The sequence below is a fragment of the Cibotium barometz genome, chromosome 35 (genome assembly GCF_041138505.1).
Source record: "Cibotium barometz isolate CiBa-2024 chromosome 35, ASM4113850v1, whole genome shotgun sequence".
In the NCBI taxonomy this organism is placed as follows: domain Eukaryota; kingdom Viridiplantae; phylum Streptophyta; class Polypodiopsida; order Cyatheales; family Cibotiaceae; genus Cibotium; species Cibotium barometz.
The window spans coordinates 23221120-23243280 of NC_141080.1; the positions used below are offsets into that span (position 1 = coordinate 23221120).

At 40.8% G+C, this 22161-nt stretch overlaps 1 protein-coding gene across 1 annotated transcript in view; it reads right to left on the reverse strand.

Moving 5' to 3' along the window:
• Nucleotides 1-9547, reverse strand: part of LOC147618244 (cysteine-rich receptor-like protein kinase 42) — a 40686-nt gene extending 31139 nt beyond the window's left edge. The window contains exons 1-3 of the mRNA XM_086775215.1: nucleotides 8654-9547; nucleotides 8413-8562; nucleotides 8210-8331 (exon numbers count right to left, since the gene is read on the reverse strand). Of these exons, the coding sequence (XP_086631341.1) occupies nucleotides 8210-8331; nucleotides 8413-8562; nucleotides 8654-9527 (1146 nt within the window). The 5' untranslated portion in view covers nucleotides 9528-9547. The remainder of the gene's footprint in view (nucleotides 1-8209; nucleotides 8332-8412; nucleotides 8563-8653) is intronic.
• Nucleotides 9548-22161: the final 12614 nt, after the last annotated feature.

The following is a 22161-nucleotide window of genomic DNA, read 5'->3' on the forward strand; positions in this document are numbered from 1 at the left end:
CAAGAATGGATACACATATGATTTGGATGTGGATGTATGGATGTGGATGTATGGATGTAGATACGGATGTAGATGTATGTATGTGGATGTGGATGTATGGATGTATGGATGTGGATATGGATGTGGATATGGATATGGATGTGTATGTATGTATGTGGATGTGGATGTGGATGTATGGATGTGGATATGGATGTGTATGTATGAATGTGAATGTGGATATGGATGTGGATGTATGGATGTAGATACAAATGTAGATGTATGTATGTGGATGTGGATGTATGGATGTGGATATGGATGTGTATGTATGTATGTGGATGTGGATGTATGGATGTGGATATGGATGTGTATGTAGTATGAATGTGAATGTTGATATGGATGTGGATGTATGGATGTAGATACGGATGTAGATGTATGTATGTGGATGTGGATGTATGAATGAGGATGTGAAAATGGATGTATGCATGTAGATGTGGATGTATGGATGTGAATGTGGATGTGGATGTGGATGTATGGATGTGGATATGGATGTGTATGTATGAATGCGGATATGGGATTGGATGTATGATGTGGATGTACGAACATGGATGTGTATGTAGAATAATGAATGTGAATGTGTATGTGAAATTAATGTGTCGTCGATATGAGTGAATGGATAAGAACGAGTACACATATGAATGGAATGTGGAATAAGTAATGTGGACTGAGGAGGGACAATGTGAAAAGACGAGAGTTCGATATAGAAACTGTATTTTGTGACCTGTTTGTAAATGACTGTTTTATGTCAAGAATGCTGGGGAAGCATTTCGACCATTTTGTGGATTAAGGTCATGTAGACCTAACTGATAAAGTTGTAACTGCTGCTGACGGAGAGTCAATGGAGGACGTCTCGCGTAGCAAGGTCGACCGAGGTCTTGACCAGCCTCGGTTCGATTTAAATGGTGAGCTTCCGGTACGATGGATGAGGGACCAAGGAAGCGGCCTATGAGTGAAGCGCTAGGTCACCTGCGAAGGATCCTAGAGGGTGCTGACCATACGGTGCTCGGGCTTTGGGTCGTCGAAGATACCCACACATGCGTCGCACGTGGAAGATATTAGAACAAGGAGTAAGAGTTGTTTTCTGAAACCGGGCATGGATCTAGTTCATTGACCTTGCTGGTCCTCAACGGATGAGTCCATGGCTCTCTTATATGGATCTGTTGATTGATCTTGCTGATCTTCAACAAGGATTCCATCATGATTTTTATATGTGAAAATATTACCGGGTACTATGAGCTAGGAACTATTGAAAAGGCCCCTGATGAGTGAACAGGTGGTGAGCGTTCTGGTTGCCAACCGATGAATGAATGAATGGAAATATGGATTCAACCAGAGATTTTGAGGATTGTCATCAGAGACATGTAATGGTTTCATTAAAGGATTATTTTAAAGTTAGCTAATGCTAAGAAAAAGGCAATTTCATATTGGGTGTGTAAGTGGTGTGACTAGTTTTATGTTTTCATAAACTTCTGGCTAGGGGGCCTGGGAACTCTTTTCCCTGGTACCCGGGACAAAACCTAACCAAATTCCTAATTGGATCCCATCATTACAGTGGTTGGGTGGTTGGCTAACCCATGGGACTGGATGGGGTTAGGCTGGACTGATGGATCTGTAAATCGAGACTCAATTTCTGTTATTACGATAGATGAAATAAATCCCGGATAGTAATTGTTCTATGGATAGGAATCAACGGCTGTGCCTCCTCTTGATGGGGAAAAAAGCGTTGATTCCAATGATCCAAGTGCAAGTTTCTTCCTTGATCTGACTGAGTATCTTTATAGGTGCAGTCGGATCAGCTTGATCAGTAATGGTCTTGACTACGTTAGAATAAAAAGTTATCCTGGTGGAATCGCCCGTGCTTTCCGGGTAAAGGAAGTTTTTCCGGGTTTGGTTTAGGAAAAACCGACGGATTAGTCTCTTGTCCGGATATCCGTGGACGAGGCCCCGAGTGTGAGACCCTGCCCCATGCAAGAAGTGCTCCTTCCACTACTAGTACCCCGAATCCATTGCATGGTAGGGACAGGGATCTCACACCAACAACCTCTTGGCCCAGGTGACATCCGCCGACAAGAAACTTCAAACCAGGATTTGTATCAAACCTATGGGCATAAGATCTCTAATGTATCAAGATATATATCACTTGATAGAACATCTGTGTATCTACATCTGTGTATCTAGTATTGTATCAATCCCTAGGCATTAGAACATCTGTTGTAGGGAGGATGTTGGAGACAACAAATGCTCTCCTGCTATTTATCATTCTACGAGTTCCAATGTCAAAGGGTAGCGTGTAGCCATATTATGTATGAATGCTCCTTTTGAGTGTAGTAGCATATTTATGTGTATTTGTATCAGCTCATACTCATATATGATGTCTCAGTCATCTCGCCTCTACATATTGCACCGTTAACATAGTGATATTGGTGATGATAACAATTAATGTGATCATGCCAATTGTGATGGTCTTCTTGGTGTTATATGTAGTAGCATAAACTCTACCTCTCTCGAGGATATACATGTGAAACATTGAAAAATTAAGTTTTTCTTCTTCTTCAATTTGAATCACGCCTGTTTTTCCAATAATAACTGCTGTCATTTACAATGGCCAAAGACCAAGACTTTATAGGCTTCCAAAAAAAAAAGTAGTCTTCCAAAAAAAACAAAGTAGGCTCATGCCTTTCCTTAAAAAATCTCCATGCTTTTTCAGTAAAGCTCTTTTTAAAAACAAAAGCTAAGACCTCCAAAATCTAAGGCTCTTAAACCTTGTTCCTACATGTTTCTAAAGCTTATAAAAATAAGATTGAACTCCCACTAAGATAATGCCAAAGAAAACAAGGATGATGAATAAGACACCAAACACTAGAGCCTTTAACACAAAATAAGATCTAAAAAACCTAAACAAATGAAACAAATCTAATGCGATGAACACGAACACGAACACGAACAAAAAAGAACAAAGATGATGTAAATAATCATGGACGTGCACACATGTTTCTAGCCGAACATACCACCTTGAGAAAAGGCTTTACCCTTACCTTTTTGATTGGTGGCATATGCCTAATCTCCCATATGTATACTAGTTTGGTTTTACCAAGATTACTCTTCTTACAATAGCACTATAATTAACTCATCAAATGTAAGGACATTGGAGTAATGCTTCATCATGAACTGAAGTATGAATACAAAACCTTGGTACGAATAAGATAACTTTGCGAGCAATAGACCCACTGAACTATCCAAATAGACCTTATTAATACGTGTAAGCTTCTCTTTGACAGCTTTAATCCTTATAAGAAACTCATCCATTAAGTCTCTCTCATTAATATGCTCGAACTCTAACTATTTACGCACTTAGTAAAGTACAACAAGCACATCCCAAGTCGTATCCCACACTTGCTTGACAATTTTAGATAAACAAATATGTAAAATTATCCTCTTTTTATGAAGTATCATTAATGCATATGCATTCTTGCTATACCACCTAATTTATTCCGCTATGGGAGTTATAGAGACAGATGTCACTTTTATATCTAATCTAATATTGCCATTAAAAGTATCTATACTATCCTATGCTAGTGAGATAGATGTCACAATGCCAATAGCATCTCAAAGCCCTTTGGCAATCAATACATAATGCATCATAATATTGGACCACAATAGATAGTTAGTCTCGTCAAGCTTATCATGAACGAAAAACATCCCAAACACATCATTGCCTACCATTTTAGCCTACAAATAATGAATCTCTAACACAAATACAAATGTCTCAACTATGTACAGGTACGATTAATGCCCACTAAATACAACCAAGATGATTGCCAATAGATCACTAACAATGAACAAACCTCCAAAGTGTACAAAAAATGATAAGCGTCTAGAGTGTAGAAATGTTACTAGCAAAAATGTAAAAATTGATAATAATGATGACAATGCTATCATAGTTTTGGTAATGATCTGAAAGATTGGATGTCGATAATGACCCTATCTACAACAAATTATATTACAATGCAAAAAATCTAAAATCGAACAAAGACCGACACTCTCTCACGATGTCTCTCAACACCTTACAACATACAAACAAGATCCAAAATGAGCCTGAAATGCCCCAAAAGAAGTAAAAAATATTGTTATCATAGTTAACAATACACTATAGGAAATATCTTCTTAACCTAAGAGGATAGCTCAATTTCACACAATCATAAGAGTAGCTCAAGCAGAAGATAAGAAGACATTGTTGAGGACCAAGAAAGCCTCCTTTGGTAAGGCGTTAAAACATTGTTATCATAGTTCACAGCTTACCATAAGATATACTTCTTTACTTATGAGGATATCTCAATTTGAGATAGTCATAAGAGAAACTCGAGGAGAAGATAACAAGGGATTAAGGACCAAGAGAATCTTCTCTTATACCTTACAACATACAAACGAGACTTAAAATGCATCCGAAACGCCCTGAAATATGTTGTTATCAAAGTTAACAGCACACTTTAGAATATATCTTCTCCAGCCACCACAAGAGGATAACTCAATTTGAGACAATCAAAAGAGTAGCTCAAGGAGAAGATGACAAGATTCAGAACCAAGAGAACCTCCTTTGATATCAGATATTAGAGTGGAGACCAAAGTAGCAACACACACAAATGCATCAATTAAGGAGAGATAGAGAGAAGCATAGTTCACTCACAGTAGATTGACAAGAATGAGTGAAGTATAAGTGAAGTATTATGATAAGGTCACCTACACACTCATAAGTGTGTGTATGCGAACTCGAGGAAATAAACTTTCTAAGAAGGAAAAAAGTACTCCAATCTATTATTAGCCTACGTCCACACATCACTATCATATAAATGACTACAAAATAAAAAGATGCAATGATGAGGACTAGGCTTTCTCCATCTTACACAAAGAAGGATAACAATTCTAACTCTTCAAATCAAAAGATTACTATAACAAAGACATATAGGAAAAGAATATATGAAAAAGAAGATAGATATCAAGAATGGTATTCTTAAGGCCAAGAAAGAATCCAATCATTTTGCAACTATGTATTACTATATTGAAAAAGTCTATGGTGAGATAGCTACTATTATAGCATATGATGATTCTTAAGTTGTGGACAATGAGGCTTCTAGAGACATGATGACCAATCGCAAGAATTTGTTTTCCTCTCCCTAAAGCCTATGGATAATAGCAACATAGTGACAATGGACAGTGATACAAAGTACCCAATCAAAGATTCAACTACTATTTCACTTATGTCTTTCAAATGTTCTTTGGGTTCCAAATATGAAAAGGAACCTCCTTTCTTTCTTGGCTATCACATCTTGTGACTTACGAGCATAGTTGTCAGGTACGAAAAGTTTGATTCTATATGGTACATTCAAATACAATCTTGAAACACGTCGCTAAATTTAAAAATAAAATATGGTGGAGGTACGGTCCATTGAAAAAATACTTAAAAATATAAATATATATTATTATACACACATACACATAGATTCAAAACTTACAGAGGAAGGGAGAGGGTGGGAGAGGCTTGAAGGGAGAGGGAGAGAGTGAGAGGAAGGGGAAGGGAGAGGGTTGAGGAGGAGGCTTGAGGAAGAGGGAGAGGCTTAAGGGGGAGGCTTGAGGAAGAGGGAGATGCTTGAGAGAGTGTAGAGTGGAGAGAGGCTTGAAGGAGAGCTCGAGGGAGAGGATTGACTCTTGAGAAATGAGAACTTGTGAGGGGAGGGTTGAGCACTTGAAGGTAAGAGGATGGGGTTGGGGGAGAGGCTATTATATATGGGATGCAAGCAAAGGCTAAAGCCTATAACAGTCCCCAAAACACCCAAAAACAGTCAAAAAATGAGTTTAAAAAATGATCAAAAAATGATTTTAAAAAAAGCAATCGAAGTGTCAACGGTTGGATAGACTGGACCTCCACCGTACCACCATTCGTATCAAACCGTCCCGCCTGGGCAATGCAAGAACCGAGTGCCACTATGCTTACGAGTTCCCTGGTGCAATTATTATTCATGGAGACCTTGTTGAAGATGACAAGATCATTACAAAGGACACTCAAGGAAATAACTTACATGAGCTTTTGGTGTTTGCAATCCAAGTTAATTTGGTCAATAACAAACTTTGGTACGAGAGACATGGGCTTATATGAGTTTATGGTAATTGTAATCCAAGTTGATTTAGTTAATAACAAGATTTGATTTGAATAATAACAAACTTTAAGTAGCTGAGCATTCTTCATGACAATCTAGATATATGTAAAGCTTGCATGTGATGAACAACCCTTTTTATAGAGGTCAGTTTTAGGACCAAGGCTCCTCTTCAACTTGTGCACGTTGATCTCTATGAAAAGATGTGTACTATTTCACTTAAGTTCTTCCTATTTTTCACATTGATAGATGATTATAATAGAAAGATTTGCCTCAAGCAAAAGTCTCAAGATTTTAAAAAGTTTAATTGAAAGACTTACGCTGGTTGACTCTGAGATAGGAAATAAATTGAGAGAATTCAAAACAGACTGGGCAAGAGAGTTTATGTCTAATGATTTCTTAGGTTTGTATAAGAAAAGACACATAAAGCAATTGTTTACTACAACTCTTACACTGCACAACACAATGGTGCACAAGAATCATGCTATCGTATGCTTAATGACATGAATCTTTCTAACTTCATTTTGGGTGTGGCAATTAACATAGATGTGTACTTTCTTAACATGCGTGCACCAAAGGTCGTCAAAGAGATCAGGCTTGATTAGTGACCCTCTATCTTGTAGACGTGAAAGATTGTTACATTAATTTGTAGTTTCTTAGTTGGATTGCCTTGTTCAGTTCAAAAGCTTTACTTTTTTTAATATTCAAGAATTTCTTACTGTAGCCCTTGTCAGAAGACTAGTAGTTAAAGACAAGATATTGAATAGAAGAAACCAAATAAGCATATAAAAAGCGAGGAACGTAAGGAAACCTTGTAGACGGGACCGAAGCCACCTTCTCCGAGTTTGTTTCTAGGATGGAAATCATCGGTTGCACCTTGTTGAAGCTTATATGGCTCCAGAGGATGTGGCAAGAAGTATAAAATAAACAATCACAAAGAAGCTCAAGATAGATTACGTTTCAAGTTCCTTATTAAAATGGTTATCCTTACCTATAATCTCATCTACATGTCAAAGAAAACATTAGATCTATATTTATATGCATCTACAACCTATAGCATGGGCCCATATCTTCTTCAATCAGCTGCTGCTGCAAGCAAAGCCTCACTCAAAGACAAAAATTGGGTAGTATTTACAATTTATGCATCAAGGCATCTCCACCATAGTACAAATTCCTTCCAATTGCCTCAGGAGCACATGGAGCACCCCACTTTCAGAAGAAGTTTCAAGACAAGGATATAGAGAAGGAGTCCCATATAACAAGATAGCTAAAGAAAAGATACCAGAGAAGGAACTAGAGGTGGAAATGCAAGCACAAGTAGAGGCATTTAGGGAATCCGGAGAGTTCAAAGGGCCAGAGCTACTGAGGCCAACTCCAAAGGTTCTAAATGTGCCAAGAAGTAGTTCTATTTCTTTAATCTTTCCAGATGAAGTGGAAGCAGTAGACATAATTTTATTACAAGCTGCTTGTAAGTATATATCTAGCTGTGCCACAAAGAAATTGGTGCATTTGCATCATTGACAGCTCAAAACGAGGATCTAGAGGTGAGGTCACAAAGTCCAAAATCGAATTGGTGAAACTATCCTCAATTCAAAACAAGGTGGCAACCTTGGAACCAAAACAAGCAACCTTGAATATCTGGAGGTCTATAAGCTCACGGCAAGCGATGTTGACACATATGTAGCTTGCTACAGTGCACAAGAATCATACTATCGTACATATGGCAAGGAGTATGCTTAATGACTTATATCTTCCTAACTTCATTTTGGGTGCGACAATTAATAAAGATGTGTAGATTCTTAAAATGAGGACACCAAAGGTCGTCAAAGAGATCAGACTTGATTCGTGACCGTCTGTCTTGTAGGCGTGAAAGATTGTTACATTAGTTTGTAGTTGCTTACTGTTCAGTTCAAAGCTTTACGTTTTTTTATATTCAAGAATTTCTCACTATAGCCCTTGTCATTAAACCAGTAGTTAATGAGAAACAACACAAGCATATAAAAAAGCATGGAACGTAAGGAAACCTTGTAGACGGGACCGAAGCCACCTTCTCCGAGTTTATTTCTAGGATGGAAATCATCGGTTGCTTCTCGTAGCTCTTCAAGGGAGAACTTTGTTGCACCTTGTTGAAGCTTATATGGCACGTCTGTATAAGGAGGAAAGTTATAAAAAGCACATACTGAACATTTAACAACTCCGTAATCCAAGAATAAGAATGAAATCAAACCTGTTCTTTTGTAGTTTTGCGCTAATTTGGCCCATTGCCTTCGACGTCTGGCAATGCATAGCGCTAGCGCAGCCGTAGCCGCCAGAAGGATCAAAACGCCCACAGAGGTCCCCACGATGATTGAGGTACTGCTTCGTTTTTTGCGTTTTTCTGCGAGAAGGAGGAGATAAATTCAAAGGGGATCTGTTGATTTCCGAAAATTAAAGGAGAGAAGGGTATCATGGCCATCGAGAGGCGCTACCGTGTCCGGAGGTGCTCGTAATGGAGGTTTGTGGAGAGCTGGCCGTTGGAGAGATGCTCAGCTGTGGTGATGCTGCAGCTGAAGCTGTGCTGGTGTTGGTGAAGAGGAAGGATGAATGATCGAAGAGGTAGTAGCAGGTGACAAAGTAGACCTCGCCGGACACTGTATTATTGCACACAGTGTTGTAGTCGGAGACCTGAGAGAGGCAGCTCGCGCACTGGGAAGAGGAGAGATAGCCCACACACTGTGCTAGTGCGTAGGCTGTCATGTTACCGCGCCCTTCGCCGACGCTGGATGCATTGTAGCCAAAGAGAGCGTGTGCAGGAGCAGCCGTGGCGGTTTCATTGAGCACGCTGGCTAAATTCGCTTGGTAGAGCGAGTTGGAGTCCTGCGTGGTGGAGCAACTCGAGGTCACCAGAGCGTCTTCCTCAGTGTCGAGGAAGTTGTAGTTCTCGTAGCGCAGGTAGCAGCCCTTATATTGCACTCGCAGGCCTATTTTCGAGCTGCACACGGGATCGCTCACTAGAGCATTCGAAACACAGGAAGAGCAGCCGGAAAGGGAGACGTCGCCCCGGCACTGGTACATGCCATACACATAGGAATCGTTGGAAGAACCAGAGGTTACTGTGGCCTTTGAGTACAAGGTTTCGGAAGCGTCTTGGGTGAGAGCGCCCACCACTGCGTTGAGGTTGTGAGCGAAGGTGCTGTTGCCGGTGAAAGTGGCCGTGTTGCAATAGCCATACACATAATCAGTCACGGCCTGCTCGTCCAAAGCTGTGCAAGGGTGCAATAGAAATAGAACGCCTATGATTATGCAAAGGGTAGCTCGCAAGAGCCATGCCAGGCTCAGGCTCAAATGTGCGCGATCTGCCATGGCGTGCAACACACAGCTAGGCTGCCAGCAGCAGAGAGCCCAGAAATCATGTATCCTTCTTCAGCTCAACCTTTGAAAACTAAGAAATCAGAGCCAAGCATGACTTCTGACTCGTGTCAGCATTGATCACTAGCTCTTCAACTCTGCAGTGTACGAAAAAAAAAAAAAAGAATCGCCCTTTAAAGTTTACTGTAGTAAGTTAGTAAAACACTACAATTTGAAGGGCACCCCCTTTTTTTTTTCTCTTGTAAGAAGGGCTTTTCTTTAACTAGCTTTACTAAATTTTCTAAAACCTTTCTTTTTCTTTGAAAGATAATTTTGTTTTCATTCTTTTTGTGAAAGTTTTGACCCTCTTGGAAGGGTTCCCCAACTTTCATTGGAGACTAAGACAGAATAAGACTTAACTACCGACTAAGACTCTGTCTCTCTTATTCTTCCATGGTTCTTTTTCGAGAAGGTGGTTTTTTTCCACCATTTCCTTTTTTTCAAACAGACGTGACATTGTTTTCAAGGTTATGTCCAAGTTTCGCATGCCTATTTTCCATAAAACGAATGCGATGTTTTGAAATGTCTCGTCTTCTGACATGTACAACTAGCCCTCAATTTTTTGTTGGAACATAATTATAATTATATTTAAACCGAAACCCCTCAATTTTGAAGACACTTCTTAGGGCTTTTCACCCTTTCAATCAGGACATCAAAAATTTTATCCTTCAAAATAAATGCTTGAATTTGAATAATTACTAAGGGTACCCTTTCAAATTATAAGCAAAAAATGCTAGTCCAATTTTTACCCTTCAAATGTAATAGTGGGGCTGCCCTTCAAAACCAAGGGCTATAGTCCACCCAATCTCATTCAACATAACCTTATGGCTTCTACTTTTTTGAACGCATTATTAGAGACATGTTGACAAAAACTACAGAGAAATTTGATAAAGAAACTTAAGGTTGCTTACCCAGACCTAATGAAATCATGTCTTTGAAAATTTCTATAGAAAATTTCTATGGATAGAGAAAAGGTAAGTTAAATTTTCTATAAAAGAAAGACCAAGGATGGCATACCGCCTCCTTCATTAACGAATTATGATGGTTTTAATGCTAATTGTATTAAATAATGAATAAACTTGGATTAAGGTAAAAAGAACTTACGTTATAATCTATCATCAACATTCTTTACAACAATAACACAAACATTCCACATGGAAGATTTTTTTGATGTTTTAATGGATAAAAATTTAAAAAAAACCTTCAATTTTACTGGATTAGGTTGAGGTGTGGTAATATTGGAGGTGGCAATCATACGATGTATACATAACCCTTTTGTAAAAAGTTTTGTGGACCATGCACATTGGTCAATGCCTATTGCTATGCATTGAGAGGTGCTAACAAGTCTACGGATTATCTTGGTGTACTAAGCATACAATACACATAGAATACTAGCCCTAATTGTACCCTTCTTGGTATCTTCGACTCTAGCATTGGGAAGTGCCATGGTCCCTAAACACCATTGGCAATGAGCTTAGTAAGGTGGGCCTCTTGGTCTCAGCTAGGGATACTTAGTGCTTGTATTATGTTGGTAGTGCACTTTGCACAAAATAATATCTTTTGATGGGAAGAGGTGGGGATGTCTGTGCAAATAAACTCTTTGGGGTTTGACCCTGCTAATGTTGACCTTGTAGTTTGAGCATCGATTAACTCATCAATGTTCATACCTTTTGATGGGAAGAGGTGGGGATGTCTGTGCAAATAAACTCTTTGGGGTTTGACCCTGCTAATGTTGACCTTGTAGTTTGAGCATCGATTAACTCATCAATGTTCATACCTTTGACTAGATTACTATCTCTACACCCCTTCTGATGTGGATTCTTTGGAGAATGTATCCCCTTGCAATCTCATTGGGATGAAAACTTGTCGTGTAGGTTTTCAACCAAGTCAATTGCTACTTGATGGAAACATTTGTCAAATATATAGTCTTTGAACCTGTAGAGATGATAATATAGTTGGTTACTCTTCAATCCGACAAAGAATAATCTAAAAACACTATTACAAAAGATTGAAAGGGTAATATTAGCTGCTAACAAGAAATACAATTATTGGCTGGATGGGTAATATTACCAACTAACAAGAAATACTATTACGAAAAGGATGGGTAATATTACCTGCTAATAAGAAATACTATTATGGACAAGATGGGTAATATTACTTGCTAACAAGAAACATTTGGCATGTCTAAATGTTTCTTCAATAAAAAGAGATGATTTTAAAGAAAATATCTTTACTCATGAGTATTCAGAAAAGACACAAAACTTTGATATTTGTTTCCCTCAAAAATTTGAGAACACCTGTTGGTAATCACAGGTTCAACCATGGAGATATGGAGGATTAAATTTCTCCATGGTTGAGGAGAAAGAAGAAGAGAGAAAAGAAAGATCAGGAGAAATCAAGTTGGGCACAACACAAGGTGATTGTATTATGAATGATATGAGAATGAGATGAATGAACCACAAAGTACAATATCCTTTTATTGGAATTAAACCCTATCTTTTGAATCTAACTAAGACGTTGTTCACACCTATAGTGTTCAAACCAAGTTGACTATAAACCTAATGACCAGATGCATGTATCTCCAAATGTAACATGGTATTTTGGTGTATTTCTAACACCCTCCTTTTACAAAATATCCATGTCTATTATGATGCCAATACTAGATCTAGGTACTTCTTACAAAGCTTTTTATGATGACTATCCAGTGCCTGTAGGTCTTACTCATGGTGGTTTACAATGCTAGTCAATGACGACAGATGCTAGACATCTAGTAATGATTACATTTCACTTAGGGTAGAGGGGTGACCATGGTTTAGGAAGCCACCTATGCCTTTTATAACATCAAGGCTATATAACAAACCCAAAAAAGTCCAAAAGATTCAGATTTTGGGGGATGAACCAGGTAGAGAACCTGACTCAACATAAAATAGGAATTAGAAATAAAGGGAGAGTCTCCCCTTGATGACCAATATGTTGATGAAGATCTTCTTGATGTAGCTCGTAATGTCAATGTTGTTCTTGATCTTATTCATGTCGATGTAGATCTTGATGTTGATGTAGGCCTTGGTCTTCTTCATCCTTGATTTTATTGTGTAATGAAATCTATGTAGGCAAAGATGGATAATATTGTCAATGTATTCATAAAGCCTGACATGATGATGATGCATGTCCGTTCCAAATGATAATGCATTGAATCTTCTTAAGGAGGTCTTAGCCTTATCAATGGCTAGTGGCTTGCCTTTGTACAAATGATTTATGAGCATGATAGATGTGGTACACGAAGCGGGTTGTTGTAAGATCAGGGTGTCCAGTTTTATCCAGTTTATGTTGGACTGGGACAATGCTTGGAGAGAAAATTTTTGGGGGCAAGGTACTTAAAATGAGATCAAGCAAATAATAGAAAATTTTGGGGGGCAAGGTACTTAAAATGAGATCAAGCAAATAATAGAAAATACACTTGCCCTTAAATTAACCCAATATAACTTAAATTAATATAAATTAGTCTAATTAATCAAAATTAATTAAAAAATATGATGAAATGATAAACAAATGATCTTTCCATACTTAGAATGATCCAATTTATTTTTCCATAGATGCACCATTACAAGTACACTAGTCCCTATACGTTTTAGATGATTCACATCAAAAATGTAATTTTACTAATTATATTATTAATATTTGCAAGCCTTCTGATAGTTTGGAAGAATTTTGAAAAAGAGATCATGTCACGTAGGCTGTAACGCCTCTGACCGACGGCAGACCGGATGGCCAAAGACGTGGCCATCCAGTGGGAGAGAGGACGCCCGTGCGTAGTCATGGGCGGCGAGACTAGTGTAGACAACAGGCCACACACTATATAGCCTGGGGGATGAGGGGCAATCCTCATTCTTCCTCTATGGCTGGGTGGTGAACCAGACGCCTAAAATGTCACGTAGGCTGTAACGCCTGACCGTCGACAGACCGGATGGCCAAAGACATGGCCATCCGGGGTTCAGTGGGAGAGGATGCCCATGCGTAGTCATGGGCGACCAGGCTAGTGTAGACGGTAGGCCACACACTATGAGGGGCAATCCTCATTCTTCCTCTATGGGTGGTGAACCAAAGGCCGTCCCCTCCTATGGTAGCACCCGTAGTAGCGGTGTTACAGCGATCTAACACTGGTATCAGAGCGTCAATTCGATTGGGTCGTCAGGGTCTGTGCGTGATCGGGGGACCGGAGCCCACTCAATGGTTTTCAACCATTCAAAATCTCATCCTTATCTCCATAATGGATTGTGTGGAGGGAGGTAGCCAAAATTGAAAGGAAGAATTCTCTCTCTCTCTCTCTCTCTCTCTCTCTCTCTCTCCGTCGCACACACCAAAGCGTAATCTGCACAGGTAAGCATTTTTTATTTTTATTTTTGCATTGAAGCTTGTCTGCAAAAAAATGTTCTCGTTTTGGTGTAGAGAGAGAGGTCATCTGCTGTAGAGCAAGTGGCTATGAAGAGAGAGATGCCAGTGGAGCTATGCATCGAGTGAGTGCGGCTATGAAAGAAAAACAAGCGTCTCTGGTGCCGCCGGTGGTGGCCAGCCGACAGGCGGCCAGCCTAAACACGACCCGGCAGCCACGAAAACAGCTGAAGTTATTTGGTGTAAACCGCTGTTGTGCAGAGGCGGGGGGGCGAAGACCACCCAGGCAGCCGGCCAGCTGGAAACGAACGAACCACTGTGCAAAGGGGGCGAAGACCACCCAGGCAGCCAGCCAGCTAGACGAAAGCTCTTAATGGGGAGAAACCTGGTGGCCAGCCACACAGGTGCAGCCATAGCCGGCGACGGCCAGCCCACGAACGACGAGCGACCAGCCACGACGGGCACAGCCATAGCCGACGGCGGCCAGCCACCACGACGACGGGCGGCCAGCCACAACCGGCGGCCAACCCTGAACGGCAGGCAGTCGACTTTAGGTGGTCGGTCATTTTTTTTAATTTTATCCAAAGAACGCTGAGAAATAAAATAAAACGACCGATTTTAAGTGGAGGGATAATCCCAGAGGTAAAGGGATAATCCTAGGTGGCTCAAGCACAGGATCCCGAGGAGATTTTTTTTATTATTATTATGAGTTGCAGGCACTTTTCTCTCAGATCGGAGCATCCCAGAGTAGCGACGCTTGTAGAGGCTCGTAGTGCAACACAAATTGGCAGTCGACGATTCGATCGTAGCAGGTGACCGTAAGGGGGGTGACTATTCTCTCTCCACCACTGCTCATTTTATTAGTGTTTTTGTAATTTTCAAGTTCTCGCATTTTTCTTTGTGCAAGAATTAAAGATGTCTGCTTGGCGTAGTGTGTCCCCATCGCCTTCTACTTCTCTAGGGTTTTCAGGTCTCTTGTCCTCGGTCATGAGTTTGACCCTGACCGAATTGTCAGGCCGTATACGCCCGACCGTTATCCGATCCGGAGTGCCCTCGTCGATCATGCGTGATCCGTCAGCGCCCTCCTCGTCTGTTGACCCCGCCTTAGGACCCAGCGAGCCCGCAGAAGCGGTCGCAATAGCAGATGACCCCTTTCTGGCGGCCGATGAGCCAGATGACATGAACACCGAAATCGCCGAGGGGACCGAGGAGGACCTCTTGGAATATGACGACGACGATTATGACCTATTGGACCCTACCGATGTCCTGACAGAGACGGAGCTCTCTAGTGGACTTTTTAAATATCTTAATGCCAAACTGAACAATATGGGTAAAGTCCAGGCTGACTTAGTCACGATGCTACAGAGCATCTCCACATGGTTAGATGCAGTGTGACAGCCACCTCGGCTCCTCGTGATAGATGGTTAGATGCAGTGACAGCCACCTCGGCTAGTACTCCGACTCCTCGTGATAGATGAACTCCTACCGCACGGGTGAGCGTAGCCTCACCAGTGGTTGTAGGAGTGCAGGCTGATGCACCTGCGGGGCCGTCCGTAGAGACAGCTTTGTCGTTATTGAAAGACTTAAAGCCGCCTAGTTTTGGTGGCGAGGAGAAGGAGAGAAACAAGGACTCGGTCAACATGTTTCTAGTGAAGTGGTGAGATTTGCATGCGCTCCGACAGCAGCCTAGCCGGATATTAACCGGCAAAGCGTACAAGTGGTGGATGAGTTTGACAACTCGTCCTTCCACTTGGACGGAGTTTGAAATGATGTTTCGAAAAGAGTTTTTGCCTATTAATGAGGCGGAGAGAAGCTGGGAGTTATGGGACAAGTGCTCGATGGAGAACAAATCCCTCACTCAATACATCTCAGACTATAGGGAGATAGTACTCAAGCTAAAGGGGATTGATGCATTCCAGACATTGCAAGGCTTTAAAAAAGGCCTCAAAGATGATTACCTTGAGTACGTAGAGCCCTTACAGCCTAAAGACTTACCAGAGGCAATTAAGTATGCGCAGATATTCGATGACATCAAGCGTCATAGTGCGCGTGATGGTTCGAGCAGGGCCGAGGGTAGTGAAAAGAGGAGGTCAGGCTTTAAAAGAAAATGGTTCTGCAGTGATAAACAAGGGGATAGGACGGACCAAGAAGGAAAAGGTGGTCATTGGTCTAAAAAACCGTGACCATCCAAGAAGAAAAGAGACATCGAAATCCAAAAGAAAGGGCAGTATATTAAAGCGCGAAAGGAAAATTGCTGCTTTAATTGCAATGATGTAGGACACATGAAGGCTAAGTGTCCAAAGCCAGCACGAGTGGCAACGAGCCCAAAAAAGATGGTAAATCCTCTAGGCAGTTGCATACAGTGTAGAGACTCCCTCTCAGTTCCGCAGAGTCCAGAGAGGTGACAGTGTGTCATTATAATGAGCATCATGCTTGTTCAGTGACACCAGCGGTGTGGCAGCAGCCTACTATAGGTCCGCATGACATGGTGCGCATGTATGGCACCATAGGTGGCCGTAGAGTCACAGTTTTTATTGATGATGGAGCTAGCCACAACTTCTTGAACTACTCGTTAGTCAAGAAGTTGGGGTTGACTGAGACCCGTAGTGATCATGAGTATACTGTTGGCCTAGCCCACAGATATGACAAAATGGTATGGAATATCGTAGTATTGGGGGTCCCATTATCTTTGCAGGACTACGAGGCTCCGCTTGACTTTCAGGTCATGCACTTAGCCAGATCGAACGTATATCTAGGCAGGGAGTGGCTGTATGGCTTGGGCCCTAGTCTACTAGCTAAGAATTACCTACATAATACGCTATGTTTTGAGCATGGAGGTAGAGTCATTACCCTACAGGGCGACCGTACTATCCCCGCCGCCACACCACTTATTTCCTCCATGGAGATGTGCACAGCGGTCCCGCAAAGACCAGATAGCAGAGGTATATGCTTGTTACCCTCTTTTAAATTCTGTTTCTGTAGATGAAACTGTAAATGATATTTACGTAGACAAACAAGGAAAACAAAATAGCCTTGGACGAGACCCACTATTTGAAAACCCTGTTTGGCATGCATGTGATTCAAACAAGAAAAAATCCAAGGTGAAAGAGACATTAAAGAAAAGTACGTAGATACTTTAATGAATTTATTAGAGAAATTTTAGGATGTTTTTCCTGATGATTTGCCAGATGGCTTACCACACCATCTAGAGAAGTAGACCATGGCATCGAAGTTATGCCAGGATCAAAACCTATAAGCAAACTTGCTTATAGATTAAGCCACTCTGAGGCACAGGAGGTGGAAAAACAATTGACGGAATATTTGAACAAAGGCTTCATTCGGCCTAGTTCAAGTCCGTGGGCATCGCCTATTCTTCTGGTAAAGAAGAAAGACGAATCTATGCGGATGTGCATAGACTATAGGGCTCTTAATCAGATAACGATTAAGAACAAGTATCCGATGCCACGCATGGATGAGTTGTTTGATCAACTCTATGGATCGAGATACTTCACAAAAATAGACCTTAGATCAGGATATTATCAAGTTAGAATTAAACAAGAAGATGTTGCGAAGACAGCATTTAGAACCCGTTTCGGGCATTTTGAGTTTTTGGTTATGTCATTTGGGCTAACCAATGCTCCAGCGACATTTATGATGCTGATGGACAGCATTTTACGTCCATATCTGGGAAAATTCATAGTAGTTTTCCTAGATGATATTCTTGTGTACAGTAAGACACAGAAAGAACACATAGAGCATTTGCGTCTAGTGTTTGAGTTGTTGCGAGAGCACAAACTATTTGCAAAGAAGAGCAAATGTGAATTTTTTGAAACAAAAATTCACTACCTTGGCCATATTATATCCGCCGATGGTACGCGGATGGAGCCAGAAAAAGTAGAGGCTATTCTTAAATGGCCAGTGCCGAAGAATCTTAAGGAACTACAGATTTTTCTTGGCATGTCGGGGTTCTACCGACATTATGTGAAAGACTACGCAAAGATCGCAGTCCTATTGACTGACCAGTTACGGTCAAAAACTAAAAACATTAGTTGGGGAGAAGCCCAACAGAAGAGCTTTGATAAGCTCAAGGTGACCGTAGCAGCTGCACCTATTTTGACTATTGTCGATCCAAATGAGTCAATTGTTTTAGAAACAGACGCTAGTAATGAGGCCATTAGAGCTGTACTTATGCAAAGGGGACGCCCAATTACATTTGAGAGTAAAAAGTTAGATCGTGCACAGCGTAACTACTCCGCTTACGAGCGAGAGTTACTAGCGATAGTTCATGCACTGAAAAAGTGGAGACACTATTTATATGGTGCTACTTTTGAGGTCCGGACGGACCATGAAAGTCTGAAATGGCTTTCAAATCAAAATGAACTGAAGGGTAGAAAAGCTCGGTGGGCGGAGATTCTATAGGAGTTTGACCTTCAGATACGTTACCAGAAAGGTAAGTATAATGTGGTGGTAGATGCACTTAGTCGCATGCCACAAATTAATGAACTTAGTTTCATAGTCTTCAAGAATGATTTCTTGAAGTCACTACGTGGTTTATGTGAGCACGATCCATCTTTTACAGAGGTCTGGCGCGCTGTACGCGTACGCACTTCTTCATAGACGCAACCACCTCCCTCGTTGTTGGCATGGATTGCTAGTCCGGAGAGACTGGCCAAAGGTGCAACGAAAAGGGAAGCAAGAGTTAGTCCAGAGAGACTAGCCGTGTCTTCTGGGTATAGTTTGGAGCCGGAGAGCTCTGACGTAGGCCCTTCATCACCTTTGACTACCACGACTTCAAAGGGGAGTGATAAACTTCGTCGGGGGGAGAAATATGCTAATTACTCCATTGACGACGGGTACTTACTCTACAAGGGTAGAGTATGTGTACCAACTATTGGTGAAAGAAAGTCATGATAGTCTAAGTGCGAGTCATTCCGAGATTCAGGAGACCTATGCACTAGTAAAAAGATAGTTTTATTGGCCTAGTTTGTTTAAGGACGTCCCGACTTATGTGCTGAAATGCAATAAGTGCCAAGTCAATACACATGAACGTCTTAAGGTTGGAGGACTACTCCATCCGCTGGAGATTCCTCAAGGGAAATGGGAAAGCATTTCCATGGATTTCATTACCGGTTTACCCAGTGTGTGGTAGTGGATAGGTTAACTAAAATGGCAAAGTTTATCACCACGAAGAAAATTGTTAAAATACCAGAGTTGGCAAAACTCTTTATTGAACATCTCTATAAGCTATATGGCCTGCCCGCAGATATAGTGTCAGATAGAGATAGAAAGTTCAATAGTCATATTTGGAGGGAAGTCTTTAAAAAGTTGGATACTACTCTGAGTATGAGTACGGCGGATCATCCGGAGTCTGATGGACAAACTGAAAGAGTTAACCAAATTGTAGAGGATGTGTTGCGTTCTTATGTCAGTGAGAAGAAATCTAATTGGGAAGAGTACTTGCCCTTATTGGAGTTTGCCTATAACAGCTCCAAACACTCAGCGAGACTGGATGTTAATGTTAATGTATGGATTCCAGCCGAGATCTCCGATGGGTGTAGGCCTAGAAAAGGAGAAGATTCAATCTGTCAGGATTTCCTTGAAGATATGAATGATATGCTCAGAGCCGCACGTGAGAGCATTCGTAGCGCTCAGGATCACGCTAAAACTTATGCGGATAAAGAACGTAGAAAGGTGACCTTTGCAGAAGGTGACTTTGTATTCCTCAAGGTTCCTGTGCAGTCAGAAACCATGAAAACGGGAAAGTGTGATAAACTTTCTGCGAGATATTGTGGTCCTTTTAAAATCCTCTCAATGCGCAAAATCAATGGACTGAATTGCTAATCACCAAGGGAAAATGGGTCCTTATGCAGTCAAGGAAGAGAAGAAAGACCAGCAACAAGAATACATTTAGGGTGTCATGGAAAGGAAGAGTAAAAGACTTCAAGATAGAGACTCGAAGGACAACCATCAAGGAAGTCCTAGTGCCGCATATATATATGCATAATGAGCTTGTGCTTGAGAATCCAGATGACATAAAATTGCCCTTGCATAGACCAAACTGTAAGTTAATCTATCGCTTGTCAATCTTTCATTTTCTCAGAATGGTCTAATGAACTGTGTAAATTGTCCACGTCTATGGTTGTAGATGTGTACCCCTCATCATATGAGGAGTGGGAGCTAGTTTAGTGCATCATTGGAATTATGAATGTGGTTCACGCACATGTTGGTCGGCTACAGTTTGAGGGAAGGAGCAACAAAAGCCTTGTAGATGCAGGAATCTTTTTCTATGATCATTTCTACCATCTGCTCAACAAGAAACACAATCGTGGCCGCTTGGAAGAAGAGCTACTTTTGCAAGCTGAGTGGAACTACATGGATTGGCCTATCCTAGACTCCTCAGTAATGGAGTCAGTAATTAGCAAGCTCTTTAAGGATGTGCAATGCTCTCTACGAGAAAGCATTCCAACTCATGTAGTAAAAATTATTGTTTACCTACCAATTATTGTGTTCATGGAACTTTTTAGCTTATTTCAGGTGAATTTAGTGAGAACCATGCTTGTCTGCAAAGATTTGGACACATTCCTCTTAGCAAGACTTCTTGATGAGGGATGGGCGAGTAAAGTTTTAGACGATATCCATTGTAACATTGCACTGGAGACAGTAGTTTGCGAAGTACATGATTGCAACTCAAACTTTTATCTTGTCCTTTTGGTATAGCAGGTCTCGTTACATCAATGGAGAGTTGGTACCAATGGATCAGGAAGCCGCAAGTGCAATGGATGACAAAGTCATAGACATTAAAGTGATTGATGAAGCTTCAACACTGGTGACAATTATTTTTATACGAGGAAAATGTAATTTACAACAGCTAAGGAAGGATATTGTCAAAGAATCCTTGCAAGACACGCCGACACACTTTAATTTCATTCACAAATGGAAGATAGTTCCTCCTTAGAAGGGAGCAACTAATACAATGTAAAGAATTGGGTAACATAGTCAAAATCATTCCTACTTGACAATACCCACTCTAATGTACTCTATTAATGACACTTCTACTTGACATTACAAATTTGACTATAATGTCGAGAGCCTTTTATTCCATGCAGTACTTTCAAAAAACAATATAATGTATACTATTCTCCAAGACACATTACTTGAGAGAAAATAGAACAATTGAAGACATTACATTACAAAAAAGGATTTCTCATTACATCTTTTGATTTGTACAATCCATCTAAATATGGAATCAATTGTTCTTCCAAATAAACATCATCTGCATTACCTTCGAAAGGAAGGGGTGATATCCATGTTCCAATAGGATTGTACATAGCCTTCTCATGGGTATCATCAAATAATGTATTTGTGGGATTATACGGGTGTTGGATATCCACATAGCACTTCATAAGTAAGGGTACCCTAGGTTTGTTTGGATGAAAAACACCTGGGTCAATGTAACAATGCCTTTGGTCATATACGAAATACAATTCTGTTTCCTCAATCTTAGATTCTCTCAAAACTAGCGTGACAAGAGGCCTCAAATTATGCATCATCATTGAGGACCATATGGCCAATCTAAAGTGCTTAGTTAAAAAGTTGATAAATTAATACAGTTTGGGCCTTAGCATGACATGCATTTCTCTAACTTTGTAATTCCCTGTAGCACTTGGTCCAAAGCTCTTGGGTTGTCTTTTTGTTAAGAATGCTAAACTTGGGGTTAATCATGGTGGTGTACATAAATTAACATAATTAGGGTGGATTAAACCACACTAAGAACTCCATAAGAGAGAGAGAGAGAGAGATTGCACACTCAACACTTGATCTCTATTGCATATCACAAATGAACCATACAATGATACCCATATCAATGCAGCATTGCACAAACGCAATCGCTACTACCTCTCAACGCTCCCCCTCAATGATACATTGGAGTGTCCATCAACCAATCATGTGTGCGCGTGTCTACCATCTTAGACGCCAAGTCTATTTTGAGCCGACTCGCTCATAGTGGAACCATTGCATCCAATTTGAACGTAGATGTTCAGGTGGGAACCAACCCATGCGTATGCACCTCACACATGCATCGCTCATGCACACATCACGCAACAACCATTTTGAGCTTCTAGGTGAGCTCGGGCAGGGCGACTCTCATACCATGGGTGATTACAAAATTTTTGTTTTGAGCACGTAGGCTCGTGAATGA